Consider the following 22,267-nt stretch of genomic DNA (forward strand, 5'->3'; position numbering starts at 1 on the left):
GCACCCTTCCCCACGCAACTCCTATGCTTAGCATCCCAGTCATCTACTCCCTTCCTTAGCTTATTTTGCTGCTATGAACCTCACTCTCACACTCCCAAAAGTCTAGTGAACATAGCCTACCTATATGTGTTGTAGGTCCAATGGTGGGACACCAAAACACAATTTGGAAATGTATAATTTGGACTGTTTGACTTGGATGTGCCTAAGGCTTTCAGTAGCAAGATGCTCCTGGTAGGATTTGCCTTTGTGATATATCCTCTTGTGTCAATGTCACTGATTGCATACATGTTGGTGTAACATGATGCATCCTTCTGCAGTTTTCTTGGGACATGTAAGGGGGAGGGATTATAGAGAACCCCCCCCCTCTCATCAGGAGCAGCCCGTCTCCAAGCAGTTATGAAAGTGCGGGTTCTGAAGGGGTGAGTCAGGAGACGGAGAAGGGGTGCCAGGGCTCTGGCAGCATGGGAGAGCCCCTGGTCCACAGGCAGGAAGAGAGAGAGGTGGGAAGGGTGGACAGGGAGAAGGCAGACCGTAGACCCTTCCCCCCAACACCGGTATTGAGGAGGAGGAGAAAGGGGAGGAGATTCACTGTCCCGAGGCTTTTATGTTGGTCAAAGTCGCGAAAAGGGGCAGTGTCGGATTCTGATACAGAATGAGAAGACATGAAACCGACAGTTCACTTCACTGTAAATAATGTGCACCAATAAAGACTTTTGAAAGACAAGTACGTGGAAGGTCGTTACTCAGGAGTAGTCTGAACAACCCTGACAGGACAGGACTCACAAGCACAACAGTTGACTCCTCTGTTACTTCTACTGGCAACAGGATTAGCCTCTCTCCCTATGAATATGAGGAATTCATTAGAACTCAGATGTCCTTTAGATATTCTCAGAGGCTCACGAGGCTCTCACTTATCCATGAATTCCTCCTACGCAAATAGGAAAACATTTAAGTGACTCAGTCATGTGAAGGACCCAATTGCACAAGTGGGTTTCCATGGAATTGTCAGACAGACACACATGTGGAAAATACCTGTATGATTGCCTCCTGCACATGTGGTTGAGTTATTTTGCCATTCTTGCAGCCATGTGGGAGCTGTTCGTGAATAGGGGGTTTCCTATGTGGCTGGCAGAACATCCAAAGAGCACCTAAATATGTCTGTAATGTTCGCCACAAACAGTGATCCAATAGGGCCAGGCAATACAAGTGCTTTTCATTTCAAGGACTGTATGATCAGGCTCCCAGAATAGCTTATATGTTAGAATATCAAGTATAGTGATACAAATGTGCTTGGATTACATACATCTGTCATTGGCTAAATGAGTGCTTTGACCACCGTTTTAAACAATCATTTCCCAAATGCACTGTTTGATCTTGTGTGGGCACATGGGAGACTGGGAAAGGTTGGAGGTCATTGGTCTCGATGGCCAACAAAAGTGAGGGATATGTGCGCTTTAAAAGGCCTGAAACTTTCAAGTGAAGCTTGGTCAGAAATGATTTGGGTATTTCTGATCCCCACTGAGTCCATATGAACTCTCTAAAAGACAAAGGGTATCTTGCAAGCATTACACACCCCATTCAGAATACCCTGCTCAGATTTCTTTTGAGGAAATCTCTACACAGCCTAGTTACAGGTAGGTAGCCGTGTTGGTCTACCGCAGTCAAAACAAAATAAAAAAATTCCTTCCAGTAGCATCTTAGAGACCAACTAAGTTTGTTATTGGTATGAGCTTTCATGTGCATGCACACGGAAGCTCTACACAGGCTGCTGGGCTGAAACATTTGTGCAGACAATGTGCTTGGTGGATTTACCTCCCATATTGTCTGCATTGAAGACAGGAGTGCCTGGTGTGCTATGGTCCATGGGGTCACGAAGAGTCGGACACGACTAAACGACTAAACAACAACAACAATTGTCTGCATTGGTTCATCACACTGGCTATGGCTCAAAGGGCACCTAAGACTTTTCTCTGGTATAGTTTCGCATGTTTAAGACTATGCAGTGAAGCAACAATGTGGCAAATAGTCAGAGATGGAAGGTATAAGAGGGCGAGGTTGCTTTTTTGCTGGGAACATACGTGTGTATGTGAGAGAGAGTGAGAAAGAAAGAAAGAAAGAAAGAAAGAAAGAAAGAAAGAAAGAAAGAAAGAAAGAAAGAGCGCTCAAGCCTAGGATGGATAGATGGGATGGTAGGGAGAAATAACTTTAACCAGGGCTCTTTATGGGAGTACCAAGTAGCCCCATAAGTGTGTCCCAAGCAGTAGTGTCTTAAGGTCATCGGGCGCCCTGGTGCAGGGATCCCTCGGGCGCCCCCCACTCTTTTAAAAAAAGAGGAAAGCTCTTACCTGGCGTGCTGGGCGGCGGGAGCCTCACGGCGGCCCCCGCACCTCACAGCGGGGCCACGCTGTGCTGGAGGCCAGCCGCCTGTCTGATGCCGGATTGAGTGGGGGAGGGGGCTCCGCACGGCCTTCCTCCCTTCTCCCAGCGGACCGGGGTGCCTGGGCAGGCCGTGCCGCGGCAGGGCCTTCCTGGCCGTCTCCCGCGACTCCGGCGCTTGCTGGGTCCACGGCCGTTTCCTTCCCGCCAACAGGGCGCTGCGTTTCATTGGTAGAGGTGCTGCCATGGGGCATCGCCTCTACCAATGAAACACAGCGCCGGGGTGAGGGATGACCCTGTCGCTGCAGAGCAGAACAGGGTCCGAGTGCCCCTGCTCCACTCGCTTACCTCCCTGCTCTCCCCTGAGCCCTGAGCGGCGCGGCGTGCAGGAGGAGGGAAAAGGAGGCTGCTGCGCACCTTCCCCACTTGCTGGGGCGCCCAAGCGCCCTGGCGCCCCGCGCCACTAGAGTCAATGGGCAAGCCGCCCCTGGTCCCAAGAGACCATTCTGTAGCCATGCATTTCAGCTATGCTGCAGGGTCTTATGTCGTTCAACTTGTTTGCCTCCGTTGAGCCACAGGGCGATGATTTACATTCACAAATAACATAGAGACATGGAGATGACCTGAGTTAATCTCTTGCAAAACTGGTGGTTTGTTCCCCTCAGCCATCCCTGCCGTTAACCCCCCCCCCATCCATATGTGAGGGCTTCCTTCTGGCATAAAAGCCCCAAACGGTCCCTCCTTTCTCTGTAAAGCTGAGGAAGGGGTGGGGTGGGGAGGATTGCCGAGCTGCAAACCAGCCCTCAGTGCAAGCTGAGAACACAAACAAGAGTGAGAAGCTGATGTGAGCTGGGCTACGTGCCAGCGAGGCAGAGCTGGAACACAATGTACAGAGCGCAAGGCAGCAAAGGGAACAGCCTGACTCAGCAGCCGGGGAAGTGGGTGTGCTGTGTCGCGCTAGATAAACCACTCCTGCGGGCTTGTGGTCAGCAGCATCAGTCCTCCTGACACACAGCACCAGGCTTCTGAGACGGCAAGGCATAAAGAGAGACATTCATGAGTCCAGCTGTCTGTCCGTCTTTGCTGTCTAGCCCTAAGAGAACACATCCATACTGCTAGCAGTTCTGTACCTTATATATTCCTCCAGCTCTGGTTTCCGCCTAGAGACCACAGTGGGTTCAAAGCTCCTCAGTTTACCCATCTCTAAAATGGGGATCGTACCTGTTCAAAAGCACTGGCTGCTTAGGCAAGGTTGATTTAAAATCATGAATGGTGCAAAGATTACACACTGAATACTCAGCAGAAGTATCAAATGTCCCCGTTTCCACTTCTTGGGCACTCAGCAATTACAGAGAACAGTTCATTAAAGTTCGCTATTCATGATGTGTAGTGATGAGTAATCATTCACTGTTAAAGTTAGGGATGGGTTGAGTTCTCACAATCTATACCCCGAAGGCAATTTTGCTTTCCTAACCCTGCTTTTGAGATCAAATTCTTCCCTTGTCTGGCACCTCTTTTGGCATTCTAGAACAGGCAAAGGCCTGGCAACGCATAAACACAGAGATCATTAAAAGGTGGTGTTGCCCTAGGGCAGTGTTTCCCAACCAGTGTGCCTCCAGATGTTTTGGGACTACAACTCCCATCATTCCTGACCACTGGTCTTGCTAGCTAGGGATGATGGGAGTTGTAGTCCCAAAACATCTGGAGGCACACTGGTTGGGAAACACTGCCCTAGGGCAGTGATTTTACACACACACACACACACACACACACACACACACACACACACACACACAGGACCACTCTAATGTTTCTGGGTATGGGTGTGTTAGGAAGCCATTCAATATATTCTGTTCTGCAAATCAGAGCACTTCCTGCCTTCCTTTCAATGTGGACATCATCACCAAGCCCTTGCTCTATCAAGGATAAGTTAGTAGGCGGCACCATATAATATGGTCCATATTATGAAAATCATAGGCCCCAGGCCACAAGGCCTTGTTAGCTTCTTCAATAATCTGACCATATTATTAAGGAACTCACATTTCAGTCTAGTTGAAGCCCTTGGAACAAGGCGTTGGCCACCCTCAACCCATCACAGCTTAGTTTCAACTTGGAAAACAACTTGGCTGCTACATTACAACTCGTCAGGTGAGTCCTGGGGTTTTGGTGCTTGTTCATATACTTGGTAAATATCACCTGCTGCACACTGCATACCCTGCAACATTCCTCAGATGACAACATTTCTCACAAGGACAAGCACCAGCTGATCTTCCTCCCTGAGCTCAGCAATGGCGGCACTGGTGGGGGAAATAGGGCCATTCTGGGATCAAATCAGAAGCCGGGATGGCTTTAGTAATGCTGGGACTTCCCCTGGAAAATAGGGACACTTGGAGGGTATGACACTGTGGTGGTCCTAGTGAGGCTCAGTCACCTGAATCTTTCCTGCACACCTTCATGACTATTTGTGGCCCACGCACCCAGCCCTACACAGCAACCCCAGCCATTTCTCTCTCACACACATTAAGGATTTCAGGGCCCTTGGAGGAGACGCTCTTCAGCATGCAAAGCTTATCAGTGTCCTTGGCATACCTCCTGGAAGACGAACTAAGCACACGAGAACAATGGCATTGAAATGGGCAGCACAGCAGGGGATCTTGAGCATCTCAGAGACTATGGAAACAAACGCAAGGGCAATTTGTATGTGAGAAATGCTGGCAAATAGTGCTCTGGATTTCCTTCAGCGCCCTAGTGGGCATTCTTCCATGCCTGCTGCTAGATTAGATTGAAATTTGGAGTGTGGCGGTAGTGAGGGAGTCTTACAAGTTTGGAGTGCTGAAATAAACAACCAAATCTCAGTGATGTAGAAATCCCCATTTCACAACAAAATGGAAAAGGTGAAAATGTTGAACAGAACAAAGCAGATCTGGAGCCAAGATTAGAACAGCTTGGCACACAAAAAAAGGCCAATTATTGCTTTTGACTTTAATCATCTGCCTTCTGCAGCAGGGGTGGGGTTAACCCCTTTAAGCCTGAGTGCCTCAATCTCAGCCTTTCAGGAATGGCATGCCAACAGTATGGTAGGTGTGTCCCAAAGGTCCGCATGGCAATACCCGCCAAAGGCGTATGCATGTGCATGCCACACAGACACAGATTGTGCACACACCAGAGCACACAGAACCCTACAGAAAGGCTGCATTTTTGAGACAGTGCTGTAAAGAAGTTGACTTCGGTTTGTGGTTAGAAACCCCTTAACACATGCCATATGATATCAAACCATTTACCAGAAGTGTTCACATATTACAAAAGCCATTGGTTTCTCTTTGGTGCATAACTTTATCCATTAATGACTCTTAAGTGTTGGCCTCTTAAGGAGCATATAACAGGAATTTCCCCCACAAACTGTTACGCAAGTGCAATGTATGCCCACTGCAAAAAACAAAAACAAAACAACCTCTTATAATAACCATTCTGATGCCAATCTGGACTCCCTCCTGATCTGTGCCTAAAGATCATGGGGCTGAAATTTGAGAGTACTCTTTAATTTCATTCTGTCACTGCAGTCCCATGTAGCTTCTGTGGCTAGAGGTGCTTTTGCCTAGCTTAGGCTGGTTCCAAGACTGGTTTAGTCCAGTGATCTCCCACTGGGACTACTGACTACACTCTATGTGGGGTTGCCCTTGAAGACAGCCCAGGAACTTCAGCTAGTGCAGAATGTGGTTGCTAGGTTGGTGAATGGAGCAGATCATGCATCGCTGGTCCTGAAAGTGCTGCACTGGGTGCCATAGAGCTACTGGTCCAATTCAAAGTTTCACACCCAGTGGAAATTGCAGGGATGTGGCTTCCAATAAGGATCAGAACCACAGCAGTTTTTCCTATTTCCTTTTTTTTTTTGGAGATACGTATACTCACTGCTGTATCATAAAAATATATCAAAGAGGTTTACAACAATGAAATGAAATGAAATATTGTTACTCCTTATGCTGGGGTCCCAATCTGGATCAGGTCTCTCACTTCCCTGCAAGACTGTTGATTTGTGGAACAACAACTGCAACCTTGCACATAAGGGCACAGTGCATAGCACATAGCTAACGTAATGTGCAGCTTGCTTGGTCTGTCTTCTGGAAAGAGGCGAGAGGTTTATTGGTGCAGTTTAGTGTGTAATCCAGTGAGGAGTTCCAAACACACACACACACACACACACACACACACACACACACACACACACACACACGTGAAAGTGCAAACCACATGTTTGGAAGAAGGGAAGAGGATCAAGGGTAAACCGAAGGCACAAAGGGAAGCGGCAAAGGGAAAGGTGTTATGGGAGGATGAGCGGTCTCGGAAAGAGGCAGCAGCTCACCAGGCAAGCTTAAAACTACAAAGAACTACAAAGACTTGGAGGGAATGGAGGGAAGAGGAATGATTGCAAAATGGGAAGAGATAAGATTAGGTTAGATCAGGGGTGGGGAATACTTTTTAGCCTGGGGGCCGTCCTCCCTCAGGGGTAACCTTCCAGAGGTCACCTGCCAGTGGTTGGTGGGGGTCAGAGGTAGACGTTGGGTGGAGACATGGGTGTGGCTTTTACCTTTATACTGTAGGCCACATTCCTGCCACACAAAAGTCAAATGATTTTAAACACACGCCACAACTCTCCGTCCTCCATCTAGGTAAGCAAAAGGCAGCCACATGGACACAGCTTTTCCTGGCACTGAGATGCACTGGTGAGATACGCTTGGCCAGCTGGATTTCTGCCTGTCATGTGGTGACAATAATTCTGCTACTAAGGGTGGGTGGTGGGTCATGGTGGCCCCAAAATGTCAGTGATCTTGGACCACATAGAGAAAATACAACAGAAGAGTTAATGGTCACCTCCAGCGTGCCAGTACTTTGAGGGGGGTTCAGTTGCATATTGAAAATTTAGAGGTCTCACTATATGGAGGGAATTTCGTGGGAAGGATTCAAGCACATACTGGAAAGTTTGCACAAATAAAGCTCTGTTGCCCTAATGTAGCAAATCCACTGTCTTAAAGAATTGGACTTTTGTGCATTGAAAAGTATAGGGTGTGTGGATGACTAATGGAAAGATGTATAAACATTCCATAAGGAAATCAATAAAAATGCTTGATAAAAACCAGATAGAATGTAACCACCGCATAAGCTTTGTAACAACAAATCAGGATGAATGTTGCAAAAATAGGCAGTCTGCAGGAGCTGTTAGTTTTGTTTTATTTTCAAAAAAAGTGGATTAAAGCACTCTGGTCTTTTCTTTTTAAAGACTTTTTGCAGTTAGAAAAGTGGCATGGAAATGTTCTAAGAAGTGTGGGATAAATGATTAACAGGAAGCTGTGTGACCACTGTGCAAGTAAATCAGAATAAAATCAGGATGGATGCTGATTGTCATCTAACCTCCCTGCAAATGAATCAGAATAATAAAGACCTGGAATTGACTAACCGTAAGCTTTGTGCAAGCAAATCTGGATGAATGCTCAATAAACAGGTCATTGGGAGGCACCCTCCATAGACGAGTGTGATTCTGTACAAGCACATACACTGTTGCATGCAGTCTGCAGACATACTGTCTTTGTGATAAGTAGTAGGCACTGCAAGAGGATTTCTTTATAAGACATATACCCACATGCCATTATTTTTCTTAGTATGAGTCATTCAAGAGGTCTGGGGAAGAACAAGGAGCTGAATGTCCTGGACTGGCTGCTCCCCGTCTCTTGCTTCTTGCTCAAAAACAATGCTACTGGCAATACCTTTTTCCTGTTATCCATAAATAGCAAAGTGCTTTGCTGAGAAGGCACTGTAATTAAACCCATTGTACAGCTAGGGAAGTGGTATTGGGGGGGGAGGGCTTACCCAAGTCACCCTCAGAAAAGGAGCCAAGGCAGTCCTACCTTTCTGAACAGCCAGACTCTGGCATAATCCATGTCTGCACCGTGCCATCACTAGACTATGTCTGCCGCAGAGCTGCAGTGCCCCCGAAATGCTGAAACTAGGCAGATTACACCATGTCACCACTAGACAACAATGTCCACCACAGGACCACAATGTCCGTCCCCCCACCTGCCCGAAGCATGAAAACAAGTCCAACTGGTTTGGATATTGGGCATATGGCTTCACTTTCATGCAGTGTGGAACTGGGAACGCTCACCAAAGATTTCTGCAAAAGCTGATTCATCTGAAGGCCGCTCGACCCCACTTTACAGGGTAATTCATTCCACACACATACCCGACATGCTTTCTTTCCTCCCCGCCAAGGCTAGCTGTGGTGCTTCATGTTCTCTCCCATGGCCCCGGCTAGCACTCTCTGTCCACAGGAATGTGCCAGGGATGGGGAATGATCCTCCCCTGCAGAGCTGTGGGAATGGCTGGCAGCCTCATCATTTCAGTAAAAAATTCAAGGTGGGGGAAAATAGTTGCCTATAAGCAGCTCAGGCTTTGCAGCCCTTTCCAAGGCTGTGGCACACAAATCGGGCATGGCATTCTTTGGGAGGAATAGAAAGTTTGTTCCTGTCTTTGTGAATGGCAAAGTTCTCACTGACTTTGTCAAGGAGGACCAGGCTCCTGCAAGGAATGCCTTGCTTGGCCTTTGTTTCTTTCTAGCTTATTCTAGGTCATGTTAACCTCCTATTCTACACACCCTCCAATTATTGCAGGCTGGCTCTACTAATGGTTAGTTTCCAGGCTGCTGCGAAGGTTGAGAAATGTATGCAGCAGGTACCTGTATAAACAAGTGAGTGCCCTCTCTCTGCAGCTGGTGCTATACCAATAGCTGAGCACCACTTGCCTTCTTCCAAAGCATTTCCACCGATTAAATGGTCCACCAAACCTCAGGTCTACATGGCCTAGGCTCTTTCCCAATCCAGGATATTTATAAATATCCCCAATACTGCAACATCAAATGCCACTACTTATATGTATTACCCTTCCTTGAAGGAATGAATTTTGGAAACAACGGTGCCCTGTAAAGAGATGGTGCTTAGTATCCATGCTGAGCCCTTCCACACTCTGAGCATAAACATTGTTGGAGGGAGTATGTATGGGTGGGATTCAGCTAGCAAGTCCTGCTTGCAGAAGCCAGTGCACGGGTTCCTACTAGTGCAATGGGTTTTTCTCTCCCTTACCTCCCCACTTGGCATGGGAGAATCACCAGAACAGTGCACAAGGGGAGGAGCTGGAATGTTTGCTTTGACAGAACAATTGCCATGGTTGCCACATTGAATTTCTCCCTATGCCTCTGACTCCCAGTGGTTGGAAATCACAGGTGGGGGAGGGTATTGTTGTGCTGCTCAGCTTCAACTTGCAGGCTTCCCATGGAGATCTGGTTGGCCACTGTGAGAACAGGATGCTAAACTAGATGCTAGACTGTGGAACGCTCTCCCCAGGGAAGTTCGCCTGGTGCCTTCATTATACACCTTTAGGCGCCAGGCAAAAACATTCCTTTTAAACCAGGCCTTTGGTTGACCTGATCAACATCACATACCCTTTTAAAATGTGGCTCTTTTTTGGGGGGGGGTATTATTGGGTTCACAGGACGCGGGTGGTGCTGTGGTCTAAACCACTGAGCCTAGGGCTTGCCGATCAGAAGGTTGGCGGTTCGAATCCCCATGACGGGGTGAGCTCCCGTTGCTCGGCATTTCTGTGCACTGCTCTGGTTTGCCAGAAGCGGCTTAGTCATACTGGCCACATGACCTGGAAGCTGTCTGTGAACAAACGCCGGCTCCCTCTGCCTTTAGAGCGAGATGAGCACCGCAACCCCAGAGTCGTCCGCAACTGGATCTTACGGTCAGGGGTACCTTTACCTTTTATTATTGGGTTATTGCTTTTAATTTTATTTTACATACTGTGATCTTTTTATGTGAACCATCCTGAGACCTCCAAGTATTGGGCGGTATATAAATTCTAATTCTAATTCTAATAATAATAGATGGGCCTTTGGCCTGACCCAACAGGATTCTGACTTTGCTGCTGTTGTGTGCCTCCTTTCTCTGTCCTGATATGTTATACGGATTCAGTCGGATGGAGGCCAGGTGAGCGGTACAGACCTACCACACTGTCCGCTGCTGCCTAAATAGTTTGAGGATCAAGTTTTTTGAAGAATCATTTGAACCTGTATGTACCTGCCAGTGCCTGGAGATTGGCACTGGAGGTGATGCTCACTGGCACGCCTTTATGATCAGTTAGATAGGAAGGCTCAAGGGACAGGGCCTTCTCAGAAGTGACCCCTCGTCTATGACGTCCATCTCAGGGGATGTGCAGTTGGCCTCTTCAGTCTTGGTATTTCATTCTTGGTGTTCAAAAAGAATTCAAATGCCTCTCTGTTCCAAGTGACTTGGGATTTTCAAATGTTGTAATTTTTGAAATGTTATAGTGTTTCCATTTTGTGCTTTATGTTGTTGTTTATAGTTATTCATGTTGTTGAACATTGCCTTGAGAGGACTTTGTTTGGAGAGGCGGCCTAAATGTGCTTAAAAGCAAATAAGTAAATATAGATTGAATGTGAACTTCATCAAAAATCAATAGGACTTACTTAAGAGACAATGCATTAAGGATGGGAGAATTTCTGGTTCAGAAATCAAACATGTGAAACAAAGGTCAACCCATTTCCTCTAAGAAGATGCACATTGTTCCCTTTATGCTCCCTTCAAACATTTCCTCACCCCTTGTTTTCTAGTTTGTTGTGCTCCTATTTTGTAAGTGGTCTAATTTCTTGAATTATTGAAGCTTATCACGCAATGAAGGGCAACGACTGGTTAGGGGCTCAGACAGACCCATTCCCAAGTAAGGATGGGGGTGGAAATTCAATTCAGTTTGCATTTAAGGCTGAACCTACCTAATTCACATTTTCCAAAACAATATATGAACCGAAATACATCCAGCTTTCTCTGAATTTTGCAGTGCTAATCTCCAGTCAAATAAACACATATCTTAAAGTGCACATAAAGATGCATCTCTTGTGAACTAACATTTTTTAAAAAATGCTTTATCCTAGGGGATCTTGCTTTGGAAGACAGTGCATATTAGGCAAAATTCACAGGAAAAATGTGCAGAGCAGGAGAGATTCGCTGATGAATTTTCACAATAATAAAGAAAAAATCCTCAGCAAGCTCAAACTGATGTGGAAATGTGGAGAATGGAAACGAAGGCTGGAAAAAAATATATGTGAAGGTGAGGGGGGGGGAAATGAAATTTCCAGATTCACCCATCCCTGTTCTCAGGTAACTAAAAATGCCATCGTGTTTCCCCTATAGCAAAGCCGGCTCTTGCCAGATGGTTCCGCTTATCCCTGTGTGCTATCGGTGAATCCACGTCATCCTCTCCCCAACCTTGTTACCCAGGAACAGCCAACCTGTGGAGAAAAACCAGGGTCAGGAGGAGGGGCCAGAGGAGAAGAGACAACACGATCCGCAGGGGCCAGGCGACGGGAGGGGTTGTCTCGTTCCACTGAATGTCAGGGGAGGAAAGGAGAGGGAGGAGGAGGAGGAGGAAGGGGAGAGAGACAAAAAAAGAAAAGCAATACTCTCTCTCTCTCTCTCTCTCTCTCTCTCTCTCTCTCTCTCTCTCTCTCTCTCTCTCTAAGCCACCTAGTAAACCGGCAAGCTGGTTACTGGCCAGGTCTTCAGGAAACCCCCTCATAAAAAGTAGGCAGAGCTGCTAGTTTATGGTGACGAGAGGCCGGGGAGTTTGCTTTTCACTTCTGGGATGAGCAATGCAGAAGCTCTGGGAGGGAGTCGTGGGGCATGGGGTGGGGTGGGGTGGGGAGGAAAGAGAGAAGTGGAGCAACAGCAACAGCCGCTCTGGTATTGTCTTCGCCCAGAGCTGTGCCGAAGTGGCAGAGGAGGGGTTAAAAAGGTGAAGGCCACAGGCCTGAGAGTGAGGAACAGAAAGAGGGAGGGGTGCGCGGAGTGAGTGTGCCTGAGTGTGTGCTTGCGGGAGAGAGACAGAGAGAACAGAACATCCTGTACCTTCGAGCATTAAAAACGGCCCTGTGAGGGCGGTGGGGGGGGGTGGACGCAGGAAGACAGGAGCTGTCTTTAGGGAATAGCTGCACACAGAAGAAGTGGGAGGCCTCCGTCTGTGTGTGTCGAAAGGGAGGTCGCTCGCAAGGCTGCTGGGCCGAGCGAGTTGGGAATAGCAAAGAGAGAGAGCAATGACCTCTGCAAGGTCAGCCCCCTCGCCCGCCACCATCCAGGCCTCGGCCTGCAGCTGGAGCCATCGGAGGCCATTCCGGAAATGGGAACTTGGTCTCGGTGTGAGGGAAGGGCCACCAATCAGTGGCAGAGCAGATGCTCTGCATGCAGAAAGCCCTGTGGCCAGTCGCTGGCGACTCTGTAGGGTGGGGCATATGCCCTGCCTGAAATGCCAGAGAGCCACTGCCAGTCAGTGTTGACCAGGCGCCTGGAGCCTTTTTTGGACAGGTACAGACATACTCTTTTTCTCTCTCGCACATACACACATATTCCTCATTTGTTTCATTTATTATATTTCTGTGCAGCTTTTCACTCTCATGAACCGCATAGCAGCTTCCATACAACAAATAACAACGTAATAGGACATCACAATCGCAACAAAAATCATATAAAGTAACTAACAAATCACCAGGAAAACAATCGCAAATCATCAGTAAAACAACCAGCTCCTGTAAAATGCTATTAACAAAACAACTGTAAAAAATAGGCTAGACAGCCACAAGAAAAGTCATATTATGAAACTCACAAAGCATTATGGCACTAAACGACATTAACAACCCAAAACAAGCTAAGCACTGTTGAATTCTCTCTCTCTCTCTCTCTCTCTCTCTCTCTCTCTCTCTCTCTCTCTCTCTCTCTCTCTCTCTCTCTCTCTCTCTCCCTCCACCCCCATGACTCACAGCTCACCCCTCCCTATCTTCCATCTAGGCAAGTGAGAAGTGGCTGGCCAAGGGCACAGTCCAGCCTGGCAAAAACACTCAAAGAGGAAGCAGAGTCAGAAGGGGATGTGACTGGCTGAGGAGGAGGTATGGCCTCTGGAGAACACCACAGGTCAGATAGAGAGGCCTGGGGGACTGCATTTGACCCTCCAGGTCTGAGCTTATCCACCCCTATTCTAGACAATGCTGAATTAGGTGGAGCCAGGGTCTGGCTCAGTATAAGGCAGCTTCAGGGAAGAGTGAGCAACCCTAGGAGGCTTTGCTGACAAACTGCTCTTCATTAGCTGTTTAGAGCTGTTAGCAGATGCCTACATTGCTACAGTTCCCAGCACCCTTAACAAACTATAGTTCCCAGGATTCTTTGGGGGAAGCCATGACAGCCAAAATGGCACAGGAGTGCTTTAAGTATATGAAATGCAGATAAAAAATGTTGAGTTAGATCCAGACTTAAGTTAGTTGAAATCAAGGGGAGTTAATTTAAGTCATGACTAACTTATTCCATTGATTTCAAGGGGACCTATGTTCAGCTTACTTGCTCCAACCTAATGGACCTGATTAATCTGGAATTAAAACAGGTTTTAAATTGATAGACCCAACAAATTAACTCATTAAAGCACCCTCAATCTGAGATGCCCTCCAGATGTTGGGAGTTGTAATCCAAAACATCTTGAGGGCATCAGGTTGGAGAAGCCTGCATCAAAGGTTACAGCCCTGCTGTTAATGACTGTCCATATTGGGTTATCTTATCATGCATCTCTCTGTAGTCATAAGCACAATTTCACAGGCATTCTGTTCTGGTTATCGTCAAGTTTGGAGTACCTCTTGTAGAGCTATGCAGGGCCTGTGAAATCTAGTGGAGATTTCAACATGCAGCAGAAGGTGAATTTTGCCAAACATACTTTTGTATGTGTGTGTGTGTGTGCGCACACACACACACACACACACACACACAAGCAAGGGTAATCATGCAGCACCTGTGAGTACAGGGGTGCCTTGAGGTTTTCTTCTCATGCCCATGAAACCTCTGAGCTCCCACATAGACTGCCCTCTTGGCTAGTAGGTGGTGAAGGTGGCTCCCTTTATGCCCTTTCAAAAGTTGACAGAGCTGGAGGTGGAAGTTTGAAAAGGGACACTCTTTCCAACTTCCTCTTTCAGCTCTATGTGCTTTTCAAGATTCAGATCAAATCTACTAGAACTGACTTTAATCCAAGTCCCTTGGAGAAGCAAAATGTGTTTGTGTGTATGCTTCTGTCTGTCTACGTTAGGGGACAGTTGGGACCAGTGAGGATGATTCCCATAGCACTCACTCAAAAACAGTGTAGCAAAAGTGTAAAGGTAAAGGTAAAGGGGCCCCTGACCATCAGGCCCAGTCGTGTCTGACTCTGGTGTTGCGGCGCTCATCTCGCTCTATAGGCCAAGGGAGCCGGCGTTTGTCCGCAGACAGCTTCTGGGTCATGTGGCCAGCATGACAAAGCTGCTTCTGGCGAACCAGAGCAGCGCATGAAAACGCCGTTTACCTTCCTGCTGGAGCAGTCCCTATTTATCTACTTGCACTTTGATGTGCTTTCGAACTGCTAGGTGGGCAGGAGCTGGGACCGAGCAACGGGAGCTCACCCCGTTGCAGGGATTCGAACCGCCGACCTTCTGATCAGCAAGCCCCAGACTCTGTGGTTTTGTAAATCCATTAATTAGGTATACTATAATCCAGGCATCCCCAAACTTCGGCCCTCCCAATGTTTTGGACTGCAATTCCCATCTTCCCTGACCACTGGTCCTGTTAGCTAGGGATCATGGGAGTTGTAGGCCAAAACATCTGGAGGGCCGCAGTTTGGGGATGCCTGCTATAATCTATTTATAATCTCTGATCAAATGACATAGAGATTTAATATAAAATGAGAATGGGAGATATGCATCATAATTATATATGCGCTTTTATTATTGTTATTTTCTTTCCTTCCGTTTTTCTTTTCTCTTTAATATTATATGTTATGTATTCTGCATTTGTATAGTATATGAAAGAGAGAGAAAAGGGAGGAAGAAAACGCCTCATATGTGCCCATGAGCCTAAGAAGGTTGACAAGCACTGTGCTAGACTGTCTGTGTACCCTGTTGTACAGAGGGCAGGACTCCTATGTTAAGGGGTCCTGGTCATTCTCTGTTGAAAGGGCTGCCCAAATTCAGTTTAGAGAAAAGACCCATAGGAAGGGAGAACAGGGCCTTGAAGTGGTTCATCCACAGATAGCTCCCCCGCGGCAGACTGAGCAGCAGACAACATCCAGGTCACCCGCCCACAGTTTTCCATTCTATGGTGAGATGTATGGTATTTTTACTTGAATTACAGTAATTATTTCTAAATTTGCAGCTGTACCTATAAATTAGCATATGCAAACCAGTGTGGTCCCCCTAACACACAAACACACACACACCTGACAAGAACCTTCGCAATGGAGGCATAAAGAAAGGGGTAGAAATGAAAGAATGCATATCACCCTGCCACTAGACAACCTTTGATCAAAGGTTACAACAGATTTCAAGGCACGACAGAGAACAATAAGGAAGACTATCATTTTACGTGAAGGTCTGCAATGGTAACATGACGACAGGTACGTTAAAATAGATAAAAAGCATCTAATGTGTGGATTTGGCTATGTGCAAGCAGAATTTTATGGGCAGATGCTATTTTTATCCCCAGTAAGATGTTTTGGGTCAGGAAGGGTCAAGTTGCAGAGGTCACAGAGTTGTGTTTGCTGGCATGGTCTGAATCACACTGCTCCTTAGCTCCAACACAATTCTGCATAATTATGTATGTGCAGTTGCTCTTGGGGGCCACTTCACATGTTACGCTTTCCTGGGGCGGAAAACAGTTTGGCATGGGAGGAAGTGGGAGCCCCTGTGTGTGGACTCTCAGATTTCCTACAACTTTTGAGGGTGGCTTGCCATGTAAATAGTTTCCATCACAGGAGTGTTCCAGCAAGACCATTCTAAACACATTGAGCAAAGAGGGGGATGGGATTAAATGAGCCTGCTTCTGAGAAAGCTTCAAAATATGTGGGTCTTTCCTGCTGGTAGTCTCAAAGTGTGGTTCCCAAGCTTTCAGTCAGGTCAGAAGGCCTGCATCTTAAAAACTGAGCCTTGCAATGTCAGCAAATATAGTTTGTAAATGGTTAGATACATGTCTATTTCATTGCCAAGAACAGCTTCTGGGAAAACCTTGGAAGCTAAGTGCACAACATAACTTGAGAATGAGATGACTATTCTGTCAATGAGATCTGCAACAAAATGGTGCAGTGCGAAATGCTGTTGTCCAAGATGCAAGCTGCTCTACTGCTCCCCTTCCTTACTTTCTCATCCCCGCCCCAGCAGCCAGGCTGTGTACACATGACATCTTATTCTAGAATCAGTGGAAGCTTCTCCTTCTTCTTTTTGCCCCTGAAAAGTGCTTCTTGGGAATCTGGTTTCGTTCCAAATATAAAAGCTCCTTGTAGATTGATTTGGCATTACTCTGCACTGTGCCCATTTGAAAACAGATGTAGGCTAAGGTTACCAGATTTTTTTTCAATGAATCCGGGGACACTTTTCAACTTCAATGGATTTTGTCAGGCGATTGATTTGTAAATCTGGGGACTGTCCCTGGGAAACGGGGATGTCTGGTAACCTTAATGTAGGCAGTTCTGGCAATTGGGGATGTATCTACACCTGGCCAATGTTGCGGGGGGTGGGCATATACCAAGATTGTAATCACTGCTTCCTTTTCCCTTCACCTGGGGCATGAACAGGGAGGAAAAGGTGTGGATGACCAAATCAAGGGGAAAGTTTTCAAACATTTATCAAACAACCACACCAAGCCTTGTGGACAGCAGGATCTAGCATCAATCTAGATTGACAGCAGCCATGATGAGGACGAGCATGAACTATTCCAGAATGAGAAAAACTACTTTTTGTGCTACCAACGGTTTAATGTGTACGCTGTCTCAGTCAGCATTCCATGACCACTGAGCCTGTTCTCATTAAGCTGTTTTTGGTGTCCCATCATAGTTTTTGCTTCCTTAAAGCTACTTCTGTAAGCCTTGGGGTTCCTCTGGGTCTGTTGATAGCACCTCTAACTTGTGCACGGATGCTGCCATTTTGGCTACAAAGCAATGGTTTCCATAGTCTGGACATAAGAAAGAGAGCGAATCATTCTATTTTATTTTGGCAGATTGCGTTACCCCGTATATTCCCACTTGACTGCTTCAATATGCAGAACTGACCATGTTATAGGTGCCACATATTATTCATTCTACACTTCTCAGAAATCTTTTTTTTAATGTGGGGGGGGGAAGCACCTAAACTTTGGAACTCACTGCCTATTGACATCAGGCAGACAAAATTGGAAAATGTTTAAACAATATTTAAGGAAACAGGTGGAAAAAGCCAACCTCCCGGCAGAAATATAAAAGGCCCCAAATTAAAGATGGAAAAAAATAGGAAAAAGTATGCATAATGACAGAGATATATACAAACCAGAGTAGAGGGAAGACTGGAAGTCACATGAGGTGAAGGGGGGTGGGGGGTGAGGTGGTGGTAGCTTTTTATTATTTTTATGTTATTATCTGTTTATATTTTTTACGCTTGTTTTGTCCTTGATCAGTTACATATTTCTGTTATGTTAATTTTTTTGATATTTGTTATATGATTTCAAACAAGACTATTTTATGATTCAAAGAGGATTTATATATGATTTGCAATTATGATTTATGATTTATAGTTTTAAATATGATTTTATATATGATTTATAATTTATAGTTTTTTATATTTTATACGGTAGTTTTTCTATATGATTTATGTATGTTTTTTCCTTTCAATCTTCTGTTTGTTTGTTTGTATGTTTGTACATTAATAATTTTTTTTTTTAAAAAAAGACATCAGGCAGACACGTTTGCTGTCTTATTTAAGCACCTGCTCACAACATTATTGTTTAGGCAAGCATATCAAGACATGTTGTCTTTGTCCATGGAGTTTCCAGGTGGATCATGTTTAGTCAAAACTCTCCACTATGACCTGTCCATCTTGGGTGGCCCTGCATGGCATAGCTCATAGCTTCCCTGCGTTATTCAAGCCCCTTTGCCATGACAAGGCATTGATCCATGAAGACAGGAGTGCCTGGCGTGCTCTGGTCCATGGGGTCACGAAGAGTAAACGACTAAACAACAACAATCAAGACATGTTAAAGTTACCTAAACGACTAAACGACTAAACAACAACAATCAAGACATGTTAAAGTTACCTGTGTTTTTATCACTTTTTAGCTACTGTTGATTTTAATTATCTTTGAATGTTTTTAAATACCCGTATTTTAATCGAGAACTTTAAGGTTTTATTTTATATTCTCTTAAACCGCTTAGAGATTTTCTGACAATCAAGCTATATAGATACATTTTGTTAAATGAATAAATCCATCTCCTGTTTTATTCCAGTCTGTTCTAAGTTCTGTGCTTCCGTTCTCATAGAAGAAGATTCTCCGCCACCACCTGCCCCACTGCTGTGGTCTTTCTACTTCCTTATGAGCTTTGAGGTTGCCAACCAGAGGGGCAACTCGTGAAATAAACAGCGGCTCTAAAATAACAAAAGGGAAGTGGTTTTAACGTGAGTGCAGCAATTTCTCATCCTTTCCTGCCCATTGCCAGTAGCAGATGTGAGGTTAGATGGGCAGTTGCTCTGATCCAATTGACTTGATGGCATAGTTTTACAAAGTCAGAGAGGTAAAAGAAAAGCCACCGAGATGGGGATTTGAGGAGGAAAGGGCCAGGCTTTGAGAGCAAAAGAAGATCTTGTGAGTGGGAGGCTACAGCCTGCTGAAGATGCAGTAGGCGAAGAGTTCCCATATCAGTGTGGGGTTTCTCTTAGGAATAGAAGTCCTGAATACATTTACAGCTGATCCTTGTATGTACCGAGGTTTCAAACCATGCTAGTCCACTGCACATCTACGGAGCTGTGAAGAATGACCCGAAATCCAGTGCGCACTGCACAACCGGCTTCCCACAGTGAATGCAAGGGGAATTCTACAGCCTCCAGCAAAACAAAAGTAACACTCACTGTGCAGAGAAACGTCTAGAGAATATTTGAATAAAGAAGAAAGGAAGCAAGCAAGAAGAGCTTGGAACCTGAGTAACATTCTTCACCCACAACATCTCCTTTCTGACTCACCAGGATACAGCATATAGAAGTGTTACATTCTTCAGTCTGGTCTCTGGGGAGCCCCAGGCCATCTCAAGGGTTTTGCTGCCCTCTTCTGGGGCCTGCCAGAGGTTCTTCAAGGCGTCCCAGGAGCAAGGCTGATGCCTCCTTCCACCTCTAAGAGCCCTGACCAAGCACTCCCAATGCCTGTAAAATTGCTTCCAAGCAATAGGCTGGCTGTGAGTCCTAGGTTGCAGAGGCTAACTCCTCTGTTTGTTGAGGTCAACTCTGGTCTACAGATCAGGAACCATGAGAAGGGAAACATATAAAGTTGCCCACTGAGGTGACTGAGGAAGCCCACAGCTCACCTAGTCAAGGTCTTGGTGAGATGCATTCTATTTTTATTTCAATAATATTAATTATTTCTAAATTTGCAAATCTGGACCGTCTCTTTGTCCTTTTTGAGGAGGTTCATTTTTTCTCTCGCTGGCAATATGTAAGTGGCCACCCAACTGAGTAAGTTCGCTTAGGATTGTTCTGCACAAGCATATTTTTGATGCAGTGCATATTTTATTTCTGGGAAAGCATGGCCAGTTCATGCATATTCCCTAGCATGTGGCCTCCAGAAAGTTGCATATGAGGAAATGTGGCCCCCCAGGCTGACCTCTGCTCTAGGTAGTTATGTTGTTAGGAGATCGATGGATGAACCTAAGGAGGACCGATGGAACAGATGTGCCCTATCCAGGATTCTCTGTTGCCTTTTCAGAGTAAAAAACAAATAAAAGGGGGGGGGGGTTTCTTAAATTAGGACCCGTATTAGGAAGATGCCTGGAACCAAGTCAATGTGTTTGTCTGTGTAGCTCACTATTATCTATTCTGACTGGCAGTTGCCCTCCAGGGTCTCAAGTACTGTAGAAGTTTTTGACTTCCCACCTCAGGGATGGGGAACCATCAGCTGTAACCAACATGGCCAATGGTTAGGGATGATGTGAGTTATAATCCAATAACACCCGGAAGGCACCAAGTTCTTTGTAGTAGCTGATTCTTCTAAGATGAAATACCAGCGATTGAATTGGGGGAATTTTGGCACGCAAAGCACTTGCTCGTCCACAGAACTATAATCCCTTCCTGTATTTTACTAGTTACAGGTAGGTAGCCATATTTTACTGTTTGAGATTACATTGAGAAGTTTTAATAACATCAGCAAGTGGGGAGGGAGGACTCAGAAGTCTTACCTCTCATATCCTGTGATGATGATGTGCCACAGTTGTTATGGTGGACTCAGGTGACATCACAAACCATGTAATGAGCAGTCAAGTATTTCCATAGGTGGTTGTGTTGGTGGGTTGCTGGTGGCCAGAACTCAAGTCAGATTCCCTAGTAAGCTCAAGGCAGGATGAAGAAATACTATGATCTGGTAACTAAAAAAAATGTGCTAACTGCAGCTACAGGAGCTACAGCCATCTATCTGGTGTCCAAGACTCTCCTATCAATGTTCAGAAGTCCCCCCTACAACCCGGATCAAATGAATTTATCCAGTGAGTCATATGGGATATAGGGAGATGATGAAGCATTCTCACGCCACATGGTTGTTGTTGTTGTTGTTGTTGTTGTTGTTGTTGTTGTTGTTGTTGTTTTGTTGTTCCAGAAGGGTCATGGCCATATAGCACATCATCCATCCATCCATCCTTCCAGCACATTCATTCTGTCTATGAGATACCTAATAAAACAAATTATGTGCCATGCAGATAAAAAAAGAAGAGAATAAAACATAATGATAAAACCATACTGAAACAAAACAGCAATACGTTTAAGAGAGATCCAGGTGGAATCTGCATACACATTTTTTTAAAAAGCTGTGAAAATGCTTTTTTAAAAAAAGGTTTTGAAAAATAAATTTGAATCTGGCATAGCTCACTGTCACCATCTAGTGTCACAATTGTATATTGCGGTTTAGGTAAAGGTAAAGGGACCCCTGACCATTACGGTAGGTCCAGTCGTGACCGATTCTGGGGTTGCGGCGCTCATCTCGCATTATTGGCCAAGGGAGCCGGTGTACAGCTTCCAGGTCATGTGGCCAGCATGACTAAGCCGCTTCTGGTGAACCAGAGCAGTGCACGGAAACGCCATTTACCTTCCCATTTGGAGCGGTACCTATTTATCTACTTGCACTTTGACGTGCTTTTGAACTGCTAGGTTGGCAGGAGCTGGAACCGAGCAATGGGAGCTCACCCCATCACAGGGATTCGAACTGCCGACCTTCTGATTGGCAAGCCCTAGGCTCTGTGGTTTAACCCACAGTGCCACCCGTGTCCCAAGAGGACAACGCTTCATACCATCATTGCGCTTTACAGCACATTTAAAACGTTTTATTTGCAGCTGTATAGCTGAGTCCCCAGTGTAAAAAAGAAAGAAAGAAGTATTCAGCACAGTAAAATACTATATACAGCACATTAATAAAACAACCATCACATATCTACATTAGAACCACAAATTGGATAGCAGAGGCTTAAAACTAAATCCTATAAACCCAGGTCTGGGAGAGGAAAGTGTTAACCAGTCTCCAAAGAGACAGCAATGTGGGTACCAGGCATGCTTCCCTAGGGAGAACGTATCCTAGGCCCCAGGGAGAGCATTCTAGTGTCTGGCGGTTGGGGATGATGATGTCGGTGGTGATTTATCAATTTTTAAAATAATAATGGTCGGGGATGATGGAGTTTGCAATCTAACAACATCTGGACAGCCACAGGTTCCCCATCCATGCTTTATGACAGGGGTCAGCAAACTTTTTCAGCAGGGGGCTGGTCCACTGTCCCTCAG

At 45.8% G+C, this 22,267-nt stretch overlaps 2 protein-coding genes across 10 annotated transcripts in view; one reads left to right on the forward strand and one right to left on the reverse strand.

Moving 5' to 3' along the window:
• The window catches only part of FKBP5 (FKBP prolyl isomerase 5), a 79,177-nt gene extending 76,810 nt beyond the window's left edge, over positions 1–2,367 (reverse strand). Inside the window, exon 1 of the mRNA XM_088673338.1 lies at positions 2,346–2,367. The gene's annotated coding sequence lies outside the window, so the exon portion shown is untranslated. The remainder of the gene's footprint in view (positions 1–2,345) is intronic.
• The window catches only part of LOC118088106 (armadillo repeat-containing protein 12), a 61,407-nt gene that overhangs the window by 27,532 nt on the left and 11,608 nt on the right, over positions 1–22,267 (forward strand). For 2 of the 9 annotated variants that reach the window (XM_088673342.1, XM_088673347.1), the window contains exons 3-4: positions 18,748–18,916; positions 20,893–20,985. The exons of 1 other annotated variant lie outside the window; for it this stretch is intronic. In XM_088673342.1, the coding sequence (XP_088529468.1) occupies positions 20,940–20,985 (46 nt within the window). In that variant the 5' untranslated portion in view covers positions 18,748–18,916; positions 20,893–20,939. 6 more of the 9 variants (XM_088673343.1, XM_088673345.1, XM_088673344.1 and 3 more) reach the window with 6 other exon arrangements.

This window comes from Zootoca vivipara, chromosome 7 (genome assembly GCF_965207765.1).
Source record: "Zootoca vivipara chromosome 7, rZooViv2.hap1.1, whole genome shotgun sequence".
Classification (NCBI taxonomy): domain Eukaryota; kingdom Metazoa; phylum Chordata; class Lepidosauria; order Squamata; family Lacertidae; genus Zootoca; species Zootoca vivipara.